Genomic DNA, 24,394 nt, shown 5'->3' with positions numbered 1-24,394 from the left:
TTTTTCTACTAAGAGTTTCATAGTTAAACTTAGGTGTCTGATCCAACTTGAGATAACTTTTGCATACACTGTAAGCGAAGGGTCCATCTATATTCTTTTGCATGTGGATATCCAGTTTTCCAAGGTCTTGGGCACCTTTGTTGAAAATCATTTGACTGTCTATGCAAAGGTTTGTTTCTAGGTTCCATGTACTCTTCTGTTGTTACATATGTTCCTGCACGCTGATACCGTACTTTCGATTACTATAGCTTTGTAATTCACTTTTGAAATGAGAAAAGTGTGAGTTCCCCAATTTTATTCATCTTTTCTAATTTCTGTTGCCTATTTGGAGTCCTTTGAGATTCCATATGAATTTTAGAGTGGGTTTTTCTCTTTCTTCAATAAATGTAATTGGGACTTGGATAGGGACTGCGTTGAGTGTGTGGATTGCTTTGGGTGGTGCTGACCTAGTAACTGTTTGGTCTTCCAGCCCAAGAACACAGGATGTCTCTGTACTGGTGCATGGCTTCTTTATTTTCAGAGTGTTTGTAAGGGTAAAACATTTTTAATTTTAAACCTTAATTTCTTTACTTATCAGTGTCAAGAATGAATACTATTTCTTTAAGATAATGGGGTCAGTGGAATTTTACTATCATTCTTTTATCTTATTTGTGACCTAAGGGTATATATAAGGTTGTCAGTTACCCCTGCTCATATCTTCTTATCTGGAAGTCTGAAATTGTCTTTCAAAGATAATTCTGTAATTCAGACCTTTTACCAGTGCTCTTTCCTAATTATTATTTTATGTAAACCACAGGCTTTTGAATTCTCTAAAAGTTATGTTATTTTATGGTATTTTTTTCCTCTTTAAGTTCAGTTAGGTAAAGAACATAGGGATGCACCTGGAAACTTAAGAAATGTATCCTCTGACTGCTTTTCCTGGTGTCAGTCCCATCATTTTGCTCTCTTTTTTACCAAATTTAATTTTCCACATAAAGTTATAATTCATTTCCATTGATTCATTCAAGATTGTGATGAAGATTCTATTTTTCCAAATAAAACAGAGCCCTTGGTTTAAACGAATTTTATTTTGTACTTTTCATTGCATATTCAATTCAGATGTGCTCACTACTATTATGCTAGGCACATTGAAAATATAAAGGGAATATTGGTTGTGTTCAGTGAGCTTTCAGTCAGAGAAATGAGGCATGCACACAAAATAATGAGAAAGTAGTATATAGTTAGTGACTATCAATTACCAAAATAAAAGAAGCAGGTGAGTTAATAACTAGTATAGGGGTAATAATTGTGGCCTTAAGACATCACAGATGTTTTAATGAAAAAAGTCTCATCTTTGGGTCAACCTTGACAAATGGGGGGAAAATTGAAAAACAGATAGGAACTCATTCAGCATAGGGAAAAACAGAAGCAAATGCTTAAAAATACGAGTGACTCTTTGTTCTGGGAATTGTATATGGAGACCAACTTGATTCTAATGTACAATTTATGTTGGAAACAGTATTAGAAATTTTTATGTACACAATTCAGACTTGTGCATCTAAAGCACTGATAATTTTGGATGTAATCTCAATACAATGTGGGGGAATAAGACTTTTGAGTGGGTTTTGGTCAAGAGGAAGGTTATTTTAGGAACTTTAATCTGGCAGCGTTGTTCCGTGATGAGTCATCACCATTAGGGTGTAGATGAATTCACACAGCAAAATGATCGGTTAATCCTGGGTCTTTAGAAAATGTTGCTCCGAAGCTTTCTTGTGAAGGTATATTCAGTTTGCATGACTGTGATGTGTGTAAGTTGGGAGGGGGGAGGTGGTGTGCAGTAACACCACAAAATTCACTGTTTTCATGTCTTATATTTGAACAGATTTATTGATGAGATTCTCATTGCTATGGTGGTAAAAAGAAAATATTTTGCAGTATCTGTCATATTTGAAAGCTGAACTTTATAGCTATTTTTTGAGAGATGGGATGTACATTCAAGTTTTTTTGTTTTTGTTTTTTATTTTTTGTTTTTTTTTTGAATGACCATACTGATTTTGTTCTGCTTGGCTCCTTAAAATGTTTTATGGTAGACTTGGAATGTCAGTATTTAGAAAAAGGAAGATTTTGTACTATTTTACTAAAGCCTTTAACTGTGTGACTATAAGGCAAAAGAACTTTGATTACTAGATCTTTATGAGAGAGTAAGATTATGCTTTATTTGGAAAGTATTGCCTAGATATGAGACAATACCTACTTCTCGGGCTAAGTAAAAATATAATAGCTGCCTTAATAGCGGGAAAGCAAAGTTCCTACTTCATAATGAATAACGTATGAATCATGAAAGAAAAATGGGAGATCACTGGAAATACTTAGCTTTTCAAATTTTTTGGAACGTCTTCCTTAAATGCTTTAGGGATCCAGTAAAGGCCAAGAAAGACAAACAGTTGAAAGTTTTTTGGACTTATCCTTCCACTTAATTAGTAATGGAAATAATGCTTCTTAAATTTGGGTATTTATATAAAAACATACCTTTTAAATGGCACTATGGTGTAAACTACAAGGATTTTGTAATGCTGTTTAAATATTTTCATATTACTTTGGTTTGAACTTTGGATTCAATTTTACTTTTTACTTGTTCTTTATAAGATATTTGAACATCCTTGTTTAAAACATGAAATTCCTTCATAGTGGGACACAAAGTGAATATTAAATATTTATGCTCCTTTAGACATTGTTGAGACAGACAATATGCATGTGTGTACTTTAGTTTATATGCTGCATTGGTAGTAGTTAAAAGTATGACCCTACAGGCAATCTTTTCAAGCAGATAAAACTGTTGGGATGCTTTCCCAGGACGATGGGGTTGCCCTCCAAGCGTATCTCTTCAATGCGGTCCCGAATATAACGGGTGTCATTAGCCTTGCAAAATGTATCATCTGTGATTGAAGTTATGTTGTTAAACTGGAAAATAGAAGGAAAAAATTGTTCAGAAGTTTGAAATCAACCTTCTGTATGCTGTGTAATGGGATTTCACTGAGTATTCTATCTAAAAAATGATTTTGAAATTACTGTATATCCTGTGTATCCTTTCAATAATAAAACAGTCTCATTGTGACCTGAGTTTCCCCCCAGCCCCTGCCTTTTTACTTCTACAGTATTACTTTGGAAGAACACACAGCTTATTACTCAGAGTGATATCCATGTGGCAGAAAGTTCTAAGCTTAAATCAGATTATACTACCTGGAGAAAGTGTCCTGTTCTAGAGTGTCACTCAAAATAGGTACTTTAAAGAAGTAAAAAGGACAAATGGGGATTCTTACGATGCTGCAAGACCAATTTTAGTTTAATTCCTTTTCTCTCTTGTATTACCTTGAGATGATATTGGACAATAAAGTCAGCTGGAAAGTCTCCAAATGTTTACTGCTGTTGGAGAAAGAGGGACAAACCAGGGGCGCCTGGGTGGCTCAGTGGGTTAAAGCCTCTGCCTTTGGCTCAGGTCATGGTCTCAAGGTCCTGGGATTGAGCTCCGCATTGGGGACTCTGCTTAGCGGGGAGCCTGCTTCCCCCTCTCACTCTCTGCCTGCCTCTCTGCCTACTTGTGATCTCTTGTCAAATTTAAAAAAAAGAATTGTTAGAAAGAGGGACAAACCAGAGGTCATAGTGTGCCCTGTCTTTGAATCCATGTGTCATATTAACTAGGAGATGCTAAGTACACACCTGATGACAAACCCCACTCTAAGAGCAGACCACATACCTAGGTCGCTGATCTTTCTTGTTCTCTGGACAGGTGGGGCTTTCAGGCAGGTGATGCCTTGGACTAAATAGTCATACTTTCGATATGCAAAATTTACATATGAATAATTCCATTTATACGTATGAATAATTGAGTTTCCTAATGAGTTCCAAGACTGACTAATTTTAAGTTAAATTAAAGCCGGATATTGTGAATGGAGCAATCCTACCTGAAGATGAATTATACGTAGACTTTCTGGTAAATTAAGAGGCACAGATTCCAGGGCATTGTGGTCCAAGTAGAGGAAGGAGAGGTGGTTCAGTTTCTGTAAGGAAAAGTTACTTGGTTTGAGTGTTATTGAGGTCAGTACATTTCTTTCACAGGATTCCAGCTATATACACACATGCATATGCATGTATATATGTGCATAGACGTATTTGTGAATATATGTGTGTATTTACATGTGTACGTAGGTATTGGTATAGACACCTATCAGTAGTATTAATTGCTGGTTTGGTAGTTATTTGGTTTTGAGGGTTTTTTGGTTTTACAAGTAGTGTATCTTGGTCCTTTATGAAAGGTGATAGTGCCCTACTGCATCTCCACATTTCTATCCACTCATCTGACCATGGAATACCCAGCCATGCCTGGCCTCAATCCATGTCAGCATCTGGAGCCTTTTGATTTGTCTTGTGAACAGCTAATAAGGTCAGTCCCTACGCAGGATTGAATTTGGATCCTGGTGCTGACATAACCCCTCTTGAACCTTCAGAACTTCTCATTTCATTTCCACCAATTTCTAGCAAAATGAATACAGGCACATCTTGGAGATACTGTGAGTTCAGTCCCAGGCCACCACAATAAAACGAATATTACAATAAAGTGAGTCCAGTGAATTTCTTGGTTTCCCAGTGAATATAGAAGATACGTTTACACTCTACTGCAGTAAAGTATGCAGCAGTGTTAAGTCTAGAAAACAATGTACATACCCTAATTAAAAAATACTTTATTGCTGAAAGCTAACAACATCTGAGCTTTCAGTGAGTTATAATCCCTATTGACAGATCAACAAATGTAATAATAATGAAAAAGTTTCAGTTATTGCAAGAATTAGCAAAACGTGGCAGAGACATAGTGAGCAAACGCTGTTGGAAAAAGGTGCCGATAGACTTGCTCCAAGCAGGGTTGGCGCAGACCTTCAGTTTGTAGAAATGCGGTGTCTGCGAAGCGCAGGGATGTGCTCTGTGCCTATACTCCTAAGCAATGTGCTTGTTAGTAAAATGTTTCCCAGAGCAATTTATTAACTACTTAGCGAGGTGTGACTTTATCCCATAAGGGTCTGCGTTGAATTACTCTTCATGGTCAGCAGCCCGTTGCTGTGTATCATTTTATCACAGGACTTCAAGATGTAACGCAAGTCTAAAATTCTGAATATTTAAACACTCCTTTTGTGAAGTGTGGATCGGCTCCTGTAGATCTTTACTATGCCAATTAGTCAACAGCTTATCAGCTGGAATTATATAGCTTCAAATTATAAGGGTTTTTTGTTTGTTTTGAAAGTGAGTCCTGTTTTGAAAAGTCCTCTAATAATCTTTTAACTTCTGAGGAACTCTGATGTGCCTTTAGAAGAATGTCTCTTATAGTTGAAAAACAACTCCTTAAGTGTAAACAAAAAGAAAAGAAAAATGAAATATTTTTACATTTTCTGACAGGTTGCTTGTTTGTGGACAAATCGTACCTTTGTGTGATTATCATAAACTTTATGATACTGTTTGATAGTGTTTCTATTAAATGTTATCATAAGAAACCCTAGACTCCCCTTTTGATTGAGGTTTGCTGCCAATAGTAGCATGATCATCTTTCTGTGTGGGGCTCCTTCAAGGACTGGGAACGAGTTGCCACCTGTGCAGGACTGGGCAAGGCAGTAATTTCTCCACAGGCTATGCATTTGGACACAACCTGGCTACCTAAGTCAGAGTAGATCCCTCTTTCCTGTACCTATATCTTGAGTTATTAAATAAGAAATGTATTTAGTACATAGAGAATTTTGTATGGAATTCAAAAGAAAGCTGGAATTCAAAAGAAAGTCTACCTACAGAATTTTATGGGTTAATACTTTTAAGTATTACTACTTTAAAAAAAGTATACTTAAAAGTATTAATACTTTTAAGCTAAATTTTACTGAATTTTACTTTTGGAAAAATAATTTTCTGGCATGTGTAAAATTACTAGTATTGTAAGGAAAAGAAACACAGGAAAACTCCCTTTTTGAGGTTTTATAGCATCCTGGTCCATGAGGGTACAAATAAATATTTATTTTATTTTATTTTTATAAATATTTTATATTATTATAAATAAATATTTGCTGTGTGAACAAGTGAAAAACCTGGGATATGATATAGTCAGTCCCATGAAGCAAGGTAAAGTTACATACTTTAAGGGAGGTGCAGGTATAAGCTAGGCTGAATGAGCCCAATAACAGGACTATTTATTATGGAAATAATGTATTCATTTATAAAATTAAAATAGTTTTAAAATATAAAACAAAATTTTAGAACAGAGTTTCTCTTTTACCATGTTATTATTGGTTGTATAAAATTGATGTTGTATTTGGTCATAGTATAAAATACTTACTTTGAATGTATTTGCTTTGATTCCTCTACTCTTGATTTTGTTATATTTTGCATTAAATAAAGTAAGCTTGGGAGGAAGAACTGGAAGCTTCAGTAGTTGATTTTCAGCTAGTGTAAGTTCTTCTAACAGAGAAAGTTTTGAAAAAGTACCATCTTCTATATCTTCAATCAGATTTCCCGTAAAATCAAGTCTTCTTAAGTTAGCTTGAAAGAAAAATATACACAAAATATAATACAAAAAATAAAAAGTTAAAGTCTCATTCATGTGGATTGAAAAAAAGCATTGGTTTCACGGGTCTTTCAAACACCTTTTAGTTTTAGTATCTAACAGAGTGTCTATAATTAGTAGATCAGTAAATTCTGTTGAATGCATGGTGAACATCTACCCCGTGCCTGACACTGACGGCCTGTCTCACTCGAGTCCTGGAATTTTAGGGTTGCGAGGGAACTTGAAGTTCACGGAGCCTTTCTATCCTTCTGTGCTTGAATTCTCAGGATGCCGAGGCAGTTTGGAACAAATTCTGTTTGCAAATCATGGGAAATAAGGATTACATTTGATTGAATAGTATTATGTAGATACACTTTGCATGTTGCATTGTGATTGTAGAATATGTTATCTTTATCTGTCTCTGTCTTACTGCTTAACAACAACAAACAGCAATGTTCCCTAATTTGTTAAAGTGATGTGGATGGAGAGAGACATTCAATTTGTTTGTTTCACTTTTATATGTCTGAGATGATGAGGAAAAGGAGTCGCTTTTCATTCATTATTTGAGGTGGTCCCTGCAAACACTGGAGTTAGTGAAATGGACCGTTGCTCTTGGGAGAAGATGCAGGGTTGGGTTCCTGTGAGCCTCTGGTTACACATTTACATCAGCCAATTAGTACAAAGTTCTATGAGTGTTTCTGTTTCAAAGCACTGTGGTTAGTTTATATCGTGGTACACTTAACATTGAACTCACAACCACGAGCACCGCGGCTCGCATTGGAATGAAGTTTGCCTCACAGCAGGAGGCCCTGCAGCGCTTGGGGAGCCCCGGGTGTGGAAGGTGTGGCGCTGAGACGGAGCAGGGCTCTGTAGTGTGAGAGCTGACACAGAATGGCAGAGGTCACCTCGTTCGACCTCGTCTAGGGAACCCCAGTGTGTTCCCACGGTGCATTTGTCGGCAAGTGACTGTGAGGGCTGCACACAGTAACTTTGGGTCACAAATAATTTCACCCAGTAGGTGAGTTTGAAAGTGTGCATCTACTGTACTTCAGCCAGTTGGGAGCTACCAGGTGCAGCGTGATACTCTCATGGTGAAGCTCATGAATGTGTAGTGGGGCCCATGTGCGTTTCTGGTGTGATTTTCCTCGGAAGCACTTGACAACAGAGCAGTCTAGAGAACTCACGAGGGCTTGTGATCCAGTCCTGAGACATGGCGATGCAGAAGTCGGATGTGTAGTGTGCTCACAGCAGGGCCCTCATGGCCCGCATCCCAGAAAGGGGGGAACGCGCTAGCTCTACGCGAGAATCATGTGAGGAGTTTGGCGGTGTTTCATGATGACACGTGGACCTCTGCCCAGACCTAAATTGAAATCTCTGCTGACTAGGATCTGGTACCAGTATTTTTAGTACACAGCCAGGTTTAAGAACCTTGAGTTAAAGTAACCTTGACTTAAAGCAGAGTCACCTTTCTAGTGAAGGCAGCATTGTGAAGAAAGCATCGCGGTTAGAGAAGCACCTCGATTATGCTGGTGCTCTGAGTGGCTGAGGCAAACAGCTCTCAAAGTCCTGAGGCTGAGAAGGCGTTGGTGTCTTCCCATATGTTAGATGGGCTGTCAACATGAAGTCACCAATAAAGAAAGGTGACATGGGACATTGAATAGAAAAGAGGCTCACCAACAAACAAGTGGATTTTGGTGAAGGGTGTGGATACGTAATATTCTAGCGGAGGCTACCCTAGATGTGAGAGGCCACAAGTACCTAGAAACTTCTGTGTATTTGAGGTTAATACTAACATGAGTTAATATAAATTATTTTATTTAAAATTAACTTACGTATTTCTGCAAAATCTTTCGCAGTCAGCTTTTTAATTTTGTTGAATCGTGCATAAAGGTAGGCTGATTCCTTTGGCAAGGGTGGTACAGCATCAATGTCAACTTCTTCACAGTATACAGAACCACTTAAGCAAACACACAACAGGCATGTGGGCATTTCTAAGTTGGGAAACAAAATCATAAAAATATAAACCATAGTTTAGGAATATTTGGCCTCAGGGCACCTGGGTGGCTCAGTTGTTTGAAAGTCTGACTCTCCGTGTCAGCTCAAGTCTTTATCTCAGGGTTGTGAGTTTGAGCCCCCTGTTGGGCTCCATGCTGGGCTTGGAGTCTACTTAAAAAAATTAAAGTGTTTAGCCTCTAATGGTAAAATTATTGCTATCATGAGAGTTATCACTAATTTGAAAAGGTTTTTTTTTTTTTAAGATTTTATTTATTTATTTGACAGAGAGACTGTGAGAGAGGGAACACAAGCAGGGGGAGTGGGAGAGGGAGAAGCAGGCTTCCTGCTGAGCAGGGAGCCTGATGCAGGACTCCATCCCGGGACCCCGGGATCATGACCTGAGCTGAAGGCAGACGCTTAACGACTGAGCCACCCAGGTACCCCTGAAAAGATATTTTGCAGAATTATAGGTGATAGTGGGAAAGATATTGTCATGTTAGCTAGTGACCTGATAACTCACCAGAATCTTATTTTCAGTTCTGTAATCTAAAATCTCCTTTATTCTCTATCCATTTTAGCAGTGATCATTTAATTGCTAAATTGATTTACATTTCCTAACTTGAATACCAAAAAGGATTCATAAAGCAGAGCTTAAGGTAAATGCAAGCTTGTTTTATCACTTGGTTTGACACAGACACATTTCAGATCGGTGACCATAACTAACGAGCTTAGAAACCATCAGTTAGGTAAGCAAACTATTAACCTCCATGTTAGAGCTGTCCCGGAAATGGCAAGGACAGCATTATGTGCTACATCATGTGTTGCCTACTTGTCGTGCCTCCTTCATCTCCTTCAGCCTGGAATATACCTTAGTCTTCACTGTACATAACTTTTAAAACTTTTGAAAACTTTTGAATTTTAAAAACATTTTATTTTTCAGGGCATTTATTTTTCAGAATGTCTTTTAATTAGGGGTTGTCTGAGGTTCCTCATTTTTGACAGGAACACCATGGAAATGACTTTGGGTCCTCAGGGCCGTGTATCAGGAAGCACCTGGTATCTATTTGTCCCGTTCCTGATGATGCTGTCTGTGGTCGCTTGACTCACTTGGTGTCTGCTGTTAATAAGTATCTGCTGAAGAAGTACTTTGAGATTCTTAACATCTGGTTCGTCATTAACCTGACACTTACTAGTTTTATGACCTATTGATAGTTCTTACCGGAATCATTTGTTACTAGGATAGTTGCAAATTATGATTTTCTAACTCCATCATTTCTTCTACATTTGTTAGTTGATATCTGGTGTAAGGTAGAACATTCTCTTCTTATTTAGTTATATCAGTTCACTATGCGCTTATGAATTCCTTATCCCATCGATCAGAATTTACCATCATATTTATTTTGATAATTAAATTGTCTCAGATTAGCCAGTGTGAACTTTTTTCTTTTTTTTTTTTTTTAATATTTGAGGAGGGGGCATGAGAAGGGTGGAGGGGCAGAGGCAGAAAGACAAGCAGGCTCCCTGCCGAGCAAAAAGCCCAATGTGGGCTCGATCCCAGGACCTGAGATCATGACCTGAGTGGAAGGCAGATGTTTAACAGACTGAACCACCCAGGTGTCCTGAGTGTGGATTCTTTTATGCTCTTTTTCATTCTGGCACCGCTTTTTTTGTGCTTAAATGATACTTAATAATTGACACATATTTAACTTGTATAATTTATACATTTTTGACATATGTTTATACCCATGGAGCCATTGCTGCAATTGAAATAATTGACGTAATCATCACCCCCAGAGTATTCTTACTCTTTGTAGTCCTTCCCTCTTCGCAACCACTGACCTGCTTTCTGTCCATTCATGGCAGCTTGTGTTTCTGAGAGTTTTCTATCAAAAGAACCAGGTAGTGTATACACTTTGATCCAACTTCCTCCACTGTGCACATTTTGAGATTCGTCTTCTATTACATGTATCAGCAGTGCATTCCTTTTTATTACTGAGTAGTAATTTCATTTCATTTTATTAATGTACACAGTTTATACAGTCCTTCCTTGTCGGCATTTGGGTCTTTAGTTTTTAGCTGTTTCACAGAAAGCTGCCATGAGCCTTATGTAGAAGTTTGTATGGATGTGATGCTTTCATTTCTTTAGGGTAAATACCTAAGAGTAGAATGGCGGGGCCACCTCGTAGGTGTATACCTTTTGAGGAAAGCAGGAAAGCCCCAAATTGAGTTCTGTAGAGCTCGTGCCATTCTGTAGTCCCTTCAGCAGTGCACGAGTGTTCCAGCTACTCCACATCCTCATCATTTGGTTCGATCAGACTTTCTAATTTTAGTCATTCTGGGAAGGTGTGTTGTGGTATCTTGTGTTCTAATTTATATTTTCCTAATGACTAATGTGCTGAACAATTTTTTTTATAAATTTATTTGCCATCCACATATTGTAGTGGTAAAGTGTTCGTATCTTTTGCCTATTTAAAAAAAAATTTTTTTTGCATTATTGTTACTGAATTACAAGACTGTCTATTGTAGATATAAGTGGTTTGTCAGATTTATGTTTTGCAAATCTTTTCCTCTGTGTACTTGTCTTTTTATTTTCTTATCGTTATCTTCTGAACAGGAAACATTTTTTCTTCCAAAATTTTATTTAAATTCTAGCTAATTAATACATAGCATAATATTGGTTTCAGGAGTAGAATTTAGTGATTCATCACTTACATACAACACCCAGCACTCATCACAAGTGCCCTCCTTAATCTCTGTGGCCATCTAGCCCCTCCCCCACCCACCTCCCTCCATCAACCCTCAGTTTGTTCTCTGTTGTTAAGAGTCTTTTATGGTTTTCTTTCCTCTCTCTCCTTTTTTTCCCCTTCCCATATGTTCATCTGTTTCCTAAATTCCGTGTATGAGTGAAATCATACGGTATTTGTTTTTCTCTTAGTTTGCTTAGCATAATACACCTCAGCTCAATCCATGTCATTGCAAGTGGCAAGATTTCTTTCTTTTTGAAGGACGGGTAATATTCCATCGTATATGTACACCACAACTTCTTTATCTATTCATCAGTCATGGACACTTGGGCTTTTTGCATAGTTTGGCTGCTGTTGATGATGCTGCTATAACCATTGGGGTGCATGAGCCCCTTTGAATCTATATTTTTGTATCTTTTGGGTAAATACCCAATGGTGCAATTGCTGGATCAGAGGGTAGTTCTATTTTTAACTTTGTGAGGAACCTACATGCCGTCTTCTAGAGTGGCTGCCCCAGTTTGCATTCCCACCAACAGTTTAAGGGGGTTCAGTTCCCCTTTTTCCATATCCTCACCTATGCCTATTTTTTCCTGTGTTGTTAATTTTAGCTATTCTGCCAGGTGTGAGGTGATTTATCATTGTGGTTTTGTTGTTGTTGTTGTTGCTTTTTAAAAAATTTATTTATTTGACAAAGAGAGGGAGAAACAGGGTCCCCATTGAGCAGGGACCCAGACACGGAGCTTGACCACAGGACCCATGACCTGAGCTGAAGGCAGACCCTCAGCTGACTGAGCCACCCAGATGCCCCTCTCATTGTGGCTTTGATTTGTATTGCCCTGATGTTGAGTGATGTTGAGCACTTTTTCATGTGTCTGTTGGCCCTCTGATGTCTTCTTTGGAAAAGTGTCTATTCATGTCTTCTCCCCATTTCTTAACTGGATTGTTTTTTGGGTGTTGAGTTGGTAAGTTCTTTAAAGATTTTGGATGCTAACCCTTTATCAGCTATGTCACTTGCAAATATCTTCTCCTGTTCCCTAGGCTACCTTTTAGTTTTGTTGATTGTTTCCTTCTCTGTGTAGAAGCTTTTTATCTTAATGAAGTCCCAATAGTTCATTTTTGCTTTTGTTGCCTTTGCTTGTGGCACCATGTCCAAGAAGTTGCTGAGGCCAAGGTCAAAGAGGTTGCTGCCTCTGTTCTCTAGGATTTTGATGGATTCCTGTCTCACATTTTCGTCTTACATCCATTTTTTAAAAAGACTTTATTTATTTACTTTTAGAGAGAGTGTGTGTGCGTGGGGGGAGGGGCAGAAGAAGGAGAGAGAATCCTAAGTAGCGTCCACACCAAGCCAGAACCTGATATGGGGCTTGATCCCACAATGGCACGATCACCACAAGAGCAGAAACCAGGAATCGGACGGATGCTCAACCAACTAAGCCACCCAGGCACCCCAGGTCTTTCATCCATTTTGTATTTATTTTTGTGTATGGTTTAAGAAAGTGGTCCAATTTCATTCTTTTGTATGTTGCTGTCCCTTTTCCCAGTACTATTTGTTGAAGAGCCTGTCTTTTATCCATTGGATATATTCTCCTGCTTTGTCAAAGATTAGTTGACCATATAGTTGTGGGTCCATTTGGGGGTTTTCTATTCTGTTTCACTGACCTGTGTGTCTGTTTTTTGCTGGTACCATACTATCTTGATGATTACAGCTTTGTAACAGAGCTTGAAGTCAGGCATTGTGATGCCCCCAGCTTTGGTTTTCTTTTTCAGGATTGTTTTGGCTATTGGGGTCTTTTGTAGTTCCATACAAATTTTTGGATTTTTTGTTCTAGCTCTGTGAAAAATGCTGTTGGTATTTTGATAAGGATTGTATTAAATGTGCAGATTGCTCTGGTCAGCATAGACATTTTAATAATATTTGTTCTTCCAGTCCATGAGCATGGAATGTCTTTCCATCTCTTTGTGTCTTCCTCAGTTTCTTTCATGAGTGTTCTGTACTTTTCAGAGTATAGATCTTTTACCTCTTTCGTTAGGTTTATTCCTAGATATCTTACTGTTTTTGGTGTAGATGTAAATGAGATTGATTCCTTGATTTCTTGTACAGCTACTTCATTTTTGTTGTATAGAAATGCAACAGATTTCTGTACATTGATTTTATATCCTGCAACTGCTGAATTCTTATATCAGTTTTAGCAGTTTTTTGGTGGGATATTTCAGGTTTTCAATAAAGAGTATCGTATCATCTGCAAATAGTGAAAGTTTGACTTCTTCCTTGCTGATTTGGATGCCTTTTATTTCTTTTTTTCGTATGATTGCTGTAGCTACAACTTCCAGTGCTGTGATGAATAGTAATAGTGAGAGTGGACAGACATCCCTGTCGTGTTCCTAACTGTATGGAAAGAGCTCTCAGTTTTTCCCCATTGAGGATGATACTAGTTCTGGGTCTTTTATATATGGCATTTATGATGTTGAGCATGTTCCTTCTATACATTTTTATTTAAATGAAGAACGGTTGATTCCCTTATAGTTGCGCTTTTTCTGTTGTATTTAAGAAATCTTTGCCAACCTACATTATTATCCTATTTTCTGTTAAGAGTTGTATAGTGTAAGCTCCTGATATTGAGGTTTGGGGTCCATTTTGAGTTATTTTTATGTATGGTCTCAAAGAGTCAAAGACTCAAAAAGAGTCAAAGCTCATTTTTTAAAAACTAGAACTATCCAGTTTTTTGCACCATTTTTTGAAAAAATTACCCTTTCCTCATTATGTTGCATTGGCACCACTATAAAAAGCTAGTTTACCCGATTGTGTAAGTGTATTCCTGGACTCTATTCTGTTTCGTTGATCTACTTGTTTATTTTTATGCTAATACCACAATGTCTTGCTTCCTATAGGGTTTTAGGTAGTGTAAATTCTCCAACTGTATTCTTCAACATTGTTACCACTATTCTAAGCTCTTTGCATTTCCACATAAATTTGAGTCAGCTTCTTAATTTCAAAAAGGCTAAAAATTTAACTGGTATTGAGTTAAATCTATAAATAAATTTGTGAAAAAAATGACATCTTAATGATACTGAGTTTTCTGATTCTTGAACATAGTATAGCCATATATTTAGGTCTTTAATTTCTCTCACTATAGTTGTCTAGAGTTCAGTGTGCAGGTCTTAATATATCTTTTATAAATTTATACTACATTTTTAAAATATTTTGATTAAAAATGTCTCCATTACTCTTTAAGAACTTTTTTATTTTCTGGTTTGGTAAGATGTCCCAGACCACTCTTGCCATTTCTCTGCCCCAAGCCTGAAATCAGTTATTCCTTTAACTATTGGCTCCTTTTAATAGAGAGCAGTATTTAGAAACCAAGATTTGAATGTGGATATGCTCATTGCTACCAGCATCTCATTGCTTCTGTGCGCTTTCTGCAGAGAAAGCTGGGAAATATATGCATGTCTATTTGTCTCTCCATATTTAATACACATATATACACACACATATAGGTGTTTTAGACATTTACATACATTCTTACACACTTATAGACATAGGTGTATATATATACCATCTAAATATATGTGTGTATATATACACATAAACACACCATATACATATATACACTCACACAGAGACAAACATGTCTATACAGGCAAACTTCAGAGAAATTACATGTTTGGTTCCACTGCAGTAAAGCGAATATTGCAATAAAGCAAGTCAAATGAGCTTTTTGGTTTCCCAGTACACATGAAAGTTAAGTTTATAGTGTATGTAGCCTATGAAGTGTGCAGTCATTTTGTCTAAAACATTGTTCAAAAAAGGAAAGAAAAGAAATAATGTTCATACTTAAATTAGAAACACTCTCTTGTTGAAAGCTACTAACCATCATCTGAGCTTTCAGGGAGCCATGATCTTTTTGCTTGTGGAGCCATGATCTTCTTGCCTGATGTTGATCTGCTGACCCATTAGGGTCGTACCGGCTGTGGCCATTTCTGAAAATAAGACAACCCTGAAGTTTGCCACATGGATTGACTCTTCTTTCGTGAGTGATTTCTCTGTAGCCTGTGAAGCCGTTTGGTACAGTTTTACCCACAGTAGAACAGGATTTTTTTTGAAGATTTTATTTTTTTATTTGACAAAGAGAGTGGGAGGGGCAGAGGGAGAAGCAGACTCCCCTCTGAGCAGGGAGACAGATGCGGGGCTCGATCCCAGGACTCTGGGATCATGACCTGAGCTGAAAGCAGACGCTTAACCAACTGACTGAGCCACCCAGGCGCCCCAGTTGAACTTCTTTCAAAACTGGAGTCCATCCTCTCCAACCCTGCTGCTGCGTTACAGCTACGTTCGTGTGATATTCTAAATCCTTTGCTGTCATTTCTGCAGTCTTCACAGCATCTTCACCAGGTGTGGATTCCATCTCAAGAAACCACTTTCTTTGCTCATCCGTAAGAAGCAAGTCCTTATCTGTTCAAGTCTGATCACGGGATTCTAGCAGTTTCCCGTCTTTAGGCCACACTTCTGATACCGCTTCTCTTGCTGTTTCCCCCACATCTGCAGTGACTTCCTCCACCGCCGTCTTGAACCCCTCAAAGCCACCCATGAGGGCTGGAATCAACTTCTTCCAAATTCCTGTTGATGTGGATAGTTTGAGCTCTTCCCATGAGTCATGAATATTAATGGTGAATCCTTTGCTGGATGTTTTCGACTGATTCTGCCCAGACCCATCTGAGAATTCAGTATCTACGGCAGCTAGAGTCTTACTAAAGGTATTTCTTAAAGGATGAGACTTGCAAGTCAGCATTACCTCTTGGTTCATGGGCTGCAGGGAGGATGTTGTGTTAGCAGGCATGAAAGCAGCAATAGTCTTTTTTTTAAAAGATTTTACTTATTTATTTATTTGACAGACAGAGATCACAAGTAGGCAGAGAGGCAGGCAGAGAGAGATGGGGGGAAACAGGCTCCCCGCCGAGCAGAGAGCCTGATGCAGGGCTCGATCCCAGGACCCTGAGACCATGACCTGAGCCGAAGGCAGAGGCTGAAGGCATTGAGCCACCCAGGCGCCCCTAAAGCAACATTAATCTTGTCCCTCTCCATCAGAACCTTGGGTGACCACGTGCAATGCCATGTAGCAGTAATATTTTGCAAGGAATCTTTTTTTTCCTGAGCAGTAAGTCTCAGAGTGGGCTTAACATATTCCATCAACCGTATGGTAAATAGCTGTGCTGTCCGCCAGGCTCTGTTGTTCCGTTGAGAGAGCACAGGCGGAGGAGATGAGCATGGCTGCTAAGGGCTGCTTTTCAGAATGGGCGATGAGCACTGGCTTCCACCTCAAGTCACCAGCTGCGTCAGCCTCTCTTGAGAAAGTCAGCCTGTCCTTGGAACTTTGGAACCAGGCGTTGACGTCTTTCTCACTATGAAAGTCCCAGATGGCATCTTCCAATGGAAGACTGTTGCGTCCGTATTGAAAACCTGTTGCTTCGTGTGAGCACCTTCGTGAGTTGTCTCAGCCGGATGCCCGGGATCCCTTGCTACGGCTTCTCCGTCGGCACTTGCCGCTTCACCTTGCGCTTGTACTTACAGAGACGCTTCTTGCCTCCCCTCTGCTGACTTCCGCCAGCTCCGAACTTGACTCCCACAGCTTCCTCAGCTCCCCAGCCTGCACAGAACTGAAGAGTCGGGGCCTTGCTCCGGGGGAGGCTTTGGGCGAAGGGAATGTCGTGGCTGGTTTGAGCTTCCCTCCAGACCGGTCAGACTCACTGCATGTCAGCAGGGAGGCTGTTTCATTCTCTTATGTGTTCACTGGGTAGCACTGGTGATGTCTTTCGAGAACGTTTCCTTTGCATTCATAACGGGGCTTACTTTTTGGCACAAGAGGCCCAGCTTTTGGCCTGTCTTGGGGGTCAACAGACCTTCCTCATGCAGCTGAATCATTTCTAGTTTTGATGGAAAGTGAGAGATGTGTGACTCTTCCTTTCATGTGAACACTTAGAGGCCCTGGTAGGGTTATCAACTGTGCTAATGTCCATACATTCATGTCTCAGGGAATAGGCCCGAGGAGAAGGAGAGAGATGGGGGAAGGGCCCGTCCGTGGAGCAGTCAGAGCACACACATCGGTTGAGTTCCCCATCTTATATGGCACAGCTGCGGTGGCCCCAGATTACAGTGGTGACATGGAAGATCACCGATCACAGATCACCGTAACAAATGTGATAATAACAAACACGTTTGAAATATTGTGAGAGTTCCCAAAAGATGACACAGAGACATGACGTGAGCAAATGCTCTTGGAAAGATGGCCCCAGCAGACTGCGTCCAGGCAGGATTGCTACTAACCTTGCATTTGTAAGCAATTCAGTGTCTGTGGGGTCCGGAAAACAAGGCAGACCCGTACCTATGTCTGTACTTCTGTGTACAAACCGTGAGCTGACGCCAGTGTCTTTTATGCCAGTGCAGCTACCCTGCGCTCACTCTGGCCTCCCCGCTCACCACATTTGTTCTGAGAAACCTGGCTCTCTTTATCCAGTGTAGTATTTCACTCAGTGCTAGGCCACATACTAAATAGTTTTGTTACTGCTGACCTGTAACACAGTGGAAAACAAACCTTCTCACTGGGATTTCAGTGTTCCTCATTCTGTTTTGTCTTCAGCCTGAAGGTATGTAGTAAAAATACTGTGTTTCAGGCTTACTTGGATTAAATTGGTTTCCCTTTAGTATGTTATGTTATTCATTTGAAATGAAATTAAGTTTCTAATTGTAGGCCAACTTTGTTTTTTTTATCTTCCTTTGCTGCTTTTATTTATAAATGTATTTGTTTGTTTACCTGCGTGAAATATAACGTTTCCTAAAATCAAATCACAGAAAGTGTATACTCAGAGAAGTCCCACAGCCCCCTGTCCCCAGCTTCCCAGTGACCATCTCTTCCTCCTTCCCATCCCTGGTCCCTTCTGTGACTGGCCGGTAACTAGTCTCCATTTTTAAATTACCTTCCCTTGAGTTTCTTTACACATAAGTAAGCTGATGCATGTATATTTTCTTATGTCTCTCCCTTTCTTGGATGAAAGGCTGTAGACTGTAGATACTCTTCTGCACTTTTTTTTCCCATATAATATATTCTGGAAATCACTTGTTAGTTCGTAAAGATCTTCCTCATTCCTTTTTACAACTGCATAGTATTCCCTTGTGTGGATTTATCATACTTCATTTCACCTCCCTTCAGGGTTTGGACAATTAGATCATTTCCAGAATTTTGCATTCGCAAGCAGTGCTTCAGTGATGCTGCATATGTATTTTCTTCCTTTTGGAGGTGTATCTTTAAGTTAATTCCTAGAAGTTGATTGCTACATCACAAAGTAAATTGCATGTTTGTTTTTGTTAGATCCTGCCTAACCCCTGTCCAAAAACATTATACTAACTTGTATTCCTCCCAGCAATATATAAAGATCTCTGATACAACTGTGGCCTTGTCAGTGGAATATTTTGGTGTAACAGGTTTAATTTTTTGTCCATCAGGTAGGTTCAAAATTTGTATCTTAGTGTAATTTAAACTTGTATTTCTGTATGTGTAAGATTGAACATCTTTCTGTATGTTTATGGGTCATTTTTGTATCACTTTTTAAATTGTCATTATCTTTTGATGGTGTTTCCAATGGGTTTTTCGTCAGTTTCTTTTTCCTGGATTTTTATGTGTTATAAATTACAGACATTAACTTTATTTCTCTCAGTTTTTGTTGTGTTTGACTTCATTTATGATGCTTTCTCCCATGAGAAAATTTGATTTCATCAACTCAGATTTATTGATCTTTTCTATTATTTTCTCTGAATTTTGAGGCATCCCACTCCCAGATAATCGTTTCGTATTTGCATGGTTTCACTTTTTACTTTTAGACCCTAATGTATATAATGAGGGATTTGTTTATCTGTGTAAAGTGTGGATCTAGTTTTATCCCTTTTCAGTAGAGTACTTAGTTATTCAATACCATTTAAAAAATTTTTTAAGTTTTTGTTTATTTATTTTTTTATTCATTTGACAAAGAAAGTACAAGCAGGGCTAGTGGCAGAGGGAGAGGGAGAAGGAGACTCCCCACTAAGCAGGGAGCCCCACGAGGGGCTTGATTTTTAGGACCCTGGGAATATGAACTGAGCTGAAGGGAGACTCTTAACTGACTAAGCCACCCAGACGCCCCTAAAGTTTTTATTTAAATTCCAGTTTGTTAATGTACAGTGTAGTATTAGTTTCAGGATCCAGCATTCTTTTTAAAAAATACCGTCTTTAAGGTGCCTGGTGGGCTCAGTTGGTGAAGCATTGGACTCTTGATCTCAGAGCTGTGAGTTTGAGCACCACGTTGGGTGTAGAGACTTCTTAAAATCTTTAAAAGTACCATCTTTGCTTCAGTGATTTACAATGCCTTCTTTATTATATACTGAGTTTCTACAGGTATTTCTCTTTCTGAACTTCTCTTCTGTTTGTGTGCCAGTATCACATGTGTTTTAGCATAGAGACTGTAAAGTATGTTCTCTTGTGTGGTACCTCTGGTTCCCGTGCATCCCTGTCAGTTCTCAGTGACTCCCTGGCTTTGTGCAGGTTTGACTTCTCCACACGAACTTGAGAATCAACCTTACCAACTTTGTAAAGAAGCTTGTTGTTATCAACTTAGGCAGAGCTGACATCTTTATGATACTGAGTCATCCAAGAGCAAGGGGTGTCTTTCCAATTAGTGTGTGACTTTTTTTTCATGTTGTTATGTGAAATACTGTTCTTTCATAGAGCAAAAATAAACCAAATAGACAGGAACTATTAAGGAGGACTTTGTTATTTTCTATTGTTTTCATAGAAATGTGTATTATAAATATTTACATATTTAGGCATCTCTGTGTCTTCTGTGTCTTAACCTCAAGTTTCTTGAAGTTAAGAATTCATTTTATTTCCCTTATCCTCAGGCTTTACATAGTATTTGCAGATCACTGATTTAATTTTTTAAATTTTTTTATTTTTAAAAAGATTTTATTTATTGATTGATTTACTAGAGAGAGAGCACAAGTAGGCAGAGCAGCAGGCAGAGAGAGAGGGAGAAGCAGGCTCTCCACTGAGCAGAGAACCTGGTGTGGGGCTTGATCCCAGGCCCTGGGGTCATGATCTGAGCCAAAGGCAGCCACTTAACTGACTGAGCCACCCAGGCGGCCCACATCATTGATTTTAAATCACTGTTTGTGGAATTGACTTTATATAGACAGAAGCACACACCTTTTACTTGATTGTTCTCGAATGTTCCTGTCCATGTTTCTCACTCGTAATGTGGGGTCGCAGCAGATGTGTACCCCCAATGCACCAGCTGACTTTCTCAGTGGAGATAAGGAATAAATTTCCATAATCTATCTATGAAAGCTCCTTTTGAGATAATTAGATGAGAGGGTATGCACACTTACCATCATTTTCCTTCTTGAAGGATGGTGGTGTTGCACGCTCATCTCTTTGTAATTGAAGACTTTTCTCTTTGGGTATTACCATAGTTTCTTTTTCCTATTGGAAAAATTAAAAAAAAAAATTGTTATCAGGTATGAAAAAGTCTAATTTTTACTATACAACTTAGGGTCACGGGGCGCCTGGGTGCCTCAGTGGGTTGAGCATCCAACTCTTGGTTTCAGCTCAGGTTCTGATCTCAGGCGCACTCAGCAGGGAGTCTGCTTGGGATTCTCTCTTCTTCTCCCTCTCCCCAACCCCCGCCAAATAAATAAATAACTCTTAAAAAAAAAAAAAAAGAAAACCTTAGGGTTACAGACAGCACTTGTCTTCTCATGGTCAGAGTTAGTGGCCTTTCCTTTGTGCTGCAGTAGGATTTTACACATAATTCCATTTCATCATTCATTAATGTTTAAGGTAAATATTTGTGTAGCTTGTTTTCATTCCAGACTGTCAACTCCTTGAGTAAAAGAACCAGGTCTTTTTTATTTTTTTATCTCCAAAAGCCAAACTCAGTGCCTCCTAAATGTTAAATATGTTGAAATTCCAAATGGGAATTTGGAACTCCTACAGAGGGAACTCTGTGACTCAGAATGAAAGTTTCTCTGAAGTGGAACCTGAAATGAGATCATCTTTATCCAGAGAAGGCCTTCTAATTATTCTTTGTGGCCTTGTCTTAATTGAGTTCATGATGCCAGATTCTACCATGTTCAGCAGGATTGAAGCAGTGGTCACATTGCCTGTGCAGGGCACTGAGCAAGCTTTTGGCCTCTTCTCCCAAGTTACCCATCATTACCTACATGCCTGCACTGCCCTTCCATGCCCATCCCACTGGGACCCCCAGTCCAGACTGTTAGCCCTGGGGTCTATATCAGTCTTTGCTGTCCTGGGAGGGAACATTTTCTGCCTTTAGATCTAATGTAGATTGCGTGGGGCCCCAGTCTCTACCCTCTGAAAACAGTTCCCCTTTCATCTCCATCTTGACTCTTTTACCCTCCCACAAGGGTTCTGCGTGAGCAGCCCCTCCACTCTGAGTTTGTGTAATAAGTGCTGTTAATTCTTCTCTACTCCACAAATACCTTAGTCCCTACATTTATATGAAGAGCAGAAACTTCTAAAGCAATGTGAAGAGAAAAAGCAAGGAACTTAACTATTTTTTAGGGACCACAGAAATTTGAAATTGTTTTTTTAACTGAGAGATTCCAATCATCCATGTAAGCCAATAGCTTATTGTTATGATAGGCCTTCTTTCAAAATTCTGAAGCTCTGCTGGTGATACCTATCATTTTTCTCTTAATATTAGGCAAAAATAATGCTAACATATTAGCCAACTCCATTGAGAGAAATTACAGTGTTAACATTTGATCCCGTATACGAAAGAAAGAAAGAAGAGCAATCAATGTTGTTATATATTTGGCTGCGTTTCTCATTTTCTGTTCTGTGTGCACACACACAGATTAGGCAGGAGCAGATACTTATGTGCTGCGTTAACTTTTTCCTTACCCAGCGTTCACTTCTGTGTGCCAAGAAAACCACAAGTAATTACTCAGCCCCTGCAAGTGGAGTATGAAAGATGTGATATGAAGTCATCCCTGCAGAGTATTAGCTAAAGGACAGTTACAGTTACTTGGTACAAATTGGTAGACTCTAAGTGATTGAAACTGATTAAAAATTAAGCCCCACATTGAGGAGTTTTCATTTTTTGGCACCATGTATAGTTGGCATATGTAAATTATTGTGAAATGCTATAGACAACAAAATAAGCAGTATTTATTTCCATGAACCATTTCTTCCTAAAATAATGAACCTTAAGTTGGTAATCAAAGATCATTTCTCCTAATACACATTTCTCCTATTTTACTTTGAGACAATGTAATACACAAGCATAGGGCATTGTATAACATTACTTATAAATCTTCAACCAGTAAGAGATCATCTTAAAATTTAGTTTTCCTTAAATTTTGTGTTGGTTGCTATAGATACTGTATTAATTTGGAAGACATGCATACTTTAAAAATATAATCTTGGGGACAATTATTTTGAATTACTTTCAGTCATTTAAATTGCTTTTTCTTTCCCCTTATCAGACACATTAAAAAAAAACAAAAACATGCATTAAAATGTGTGACTATTTTAAGAAGTTAAATTTAGAGTAGAAATAAAAGTACCTTAATATTTTTTCCATCCAGATATTTATCCTCAAAATCTTGACTAAACAAGGTTTCTTCAAAACTATCTGTTCCATAATCATAGGTCATGCGGGAGTCGTGCTGAGTTGGTGGTGCTGGCTTTATCAGAGGCACAATCAGGAGCAGGAGAAATATAGACTTCAGAGTCTTCATTTCAGCAAAAATCAAGGTGACTGGAAGTTAATAAGCTAGTGGCCTGCTGACTGTGGGACAATGCTCTCTTTTTCCTTGGAAGTAAAAATGCAGACCATGGAAGCAATATTTAAAAGCTTAGAAGACTTTTGGCAGGGTGTACTCAGTAGGGGCCAGAGAACAAGTATTTAACCCTTAGTGATCTTTAATTAGATGCTAAAAGTTTTCAAGTATCAGTGACATTCTTAAAAATAGTTTCAGAAAGTGGTTTTTATTTATTTTTCTGTCAAAACCCAAGCAATGTTGATAATTTCAAGTTTGTTAATAATTAGGTGCCTTAAACAAAGGTACTTGAATACAACTGAAATCTTAGGATACCTTAGTATAAATAGTTAAAATGAAGACTCATGATCCTGTCTCATGTGAGTTAAAAATATCGTATTTCAACTTTGCTATTTTATAGGAACTCTTGATTTGTAATGGTATGAATAGAAATAAGTTCCAGGAGTTTTAAAACTTAAACTTTAAATTTAACATAAAGAGTAGTCATTAACATTTACTTTTAGGTGATAAAGCATATAGGAAAAGCCATAATTTTAATTTTCCTAGTTTGTCATTTTCATTGATACCATTATACTTAGTTAATAGCATTGCTTTTTAAATTTGAACTACGAAAAACACAGTATTGCAGACTAGAAAAAATACAGAATTGAATCAAGGATTTGGGGGAAGGGGAGGGGGAAGATTCTCTTTTTCAGTGATGCACATTTTAGACTTTTTCTTAAGTAACTTCAGACAGAATCACTCAGAGTTGCTGGTGCTGCATTGTAGATGCCAGCTTGTCAAAAATCAATAGCTAAAAAGCCTGGTTTTTGTGACTTTTGCAGCAAGGTTCTTGCCTGTGGGGATGTTAAATTTATGCAGTGACATATATAAGTGCTTGTTACAGTTGTTCAAGGTAACTGAAACTTTAAAAATTAGAGATGGCCTTTGCATTTATCAAGACTATTCGATGAATCACATCTTAACAAACAATATTTAAAATAAAATGTGAAAGAAGAGCCTACCGTTAGAACTTTTTTGAAGCTTTTTGTGGCTTTCCTCAATAGAAGTTCATGCCTGTGTATTAGCCCCAAGTGGTAGGTGAAGGAGGAAGGCTGTGGAGCAGTTTCAAAGTGCTGCATGGAGTTTCAGGGCCCAGCAGTTTTAAACGCAGTTTGCATGTGGTAGAGATATTTGCCAACATTCTTTCTCTGGGGTGAAGTGTAGTGTATTGTACTGGAGAGCCGTGCTTAAAACATTTGCAGCTGCCGTGCTTGGTCTGCTTCTGCTGAGGAC

The 24,394-nt window shown here is 38.5% G+C and overlaps 2 protein-coding genes and 1 long non-coding RNA gene across 3 annotated transcripts in view; 1 reads left to right on the top strand and 2 right to left on the bottom strand.

The window, feature by feature from the left end:
* CENPP (centromere protein P) overlaps positions 1–24,394 on the top strand; it is a 225,779-nt gene that overhangs the window by 52,175 nt on the left and 149,210 nt on the right. The gene's annotated exons all lie outside the window — the stretch shown is intronic.
* The window catches only part of LOC116872946, a 175,334-nt gene that overhangs the window by 3,292 nt on the left and 147,648 nt on the right, over positions 1–24,394 (bottom strand). The gene's annotated exons all lie outside the window — the stretch shown is intronic.
* OGN (osteoglycin) lies at positions 1,049–24,302 on the bottom strand. Its single transcript, XM_032866466.1, has 7 exons — positions 24,124–24,302; positions 22,904–23,152; positions 20,702–20,795; positions 8,386–8,544; positions 6,347–6,549; positions 3,942–4,037; positions 1,049–2,940 (listed from the first exon to the last, which is right to left on the bottom strand). The coding sequence occupies exons 2-7, from the start codon at positions 23,075–23,077 to the stop codon at positions 2,770–2,772; spliced, it is 897 nt and encodes a 298-aa protein (XP_032722357.1). The 5' UTR covers positions 23,078–23,152; positions 24,124–24,302; the 3' UTR covers positions 1,049–2,769.

Source organism: Lontra canadensis, unplaced genomic scaffold (genome assembly GCF_010015895.1).
Source record: "Lontra canadensis isolate GAN:19392208 unplaced genomic scaffold, GSC_riverotter_1.0 scaffold31, whole genome shotgun sequence".
Lineage (NCBI taxonomy): Eukaryota > Metazoa > Chordata > Mammalia > Carnivora > Mustelidae > Lontra > Lontra canadensis.
This window is presented reverse-complemented; position numbering and strand designations above follow the sequence as displayed.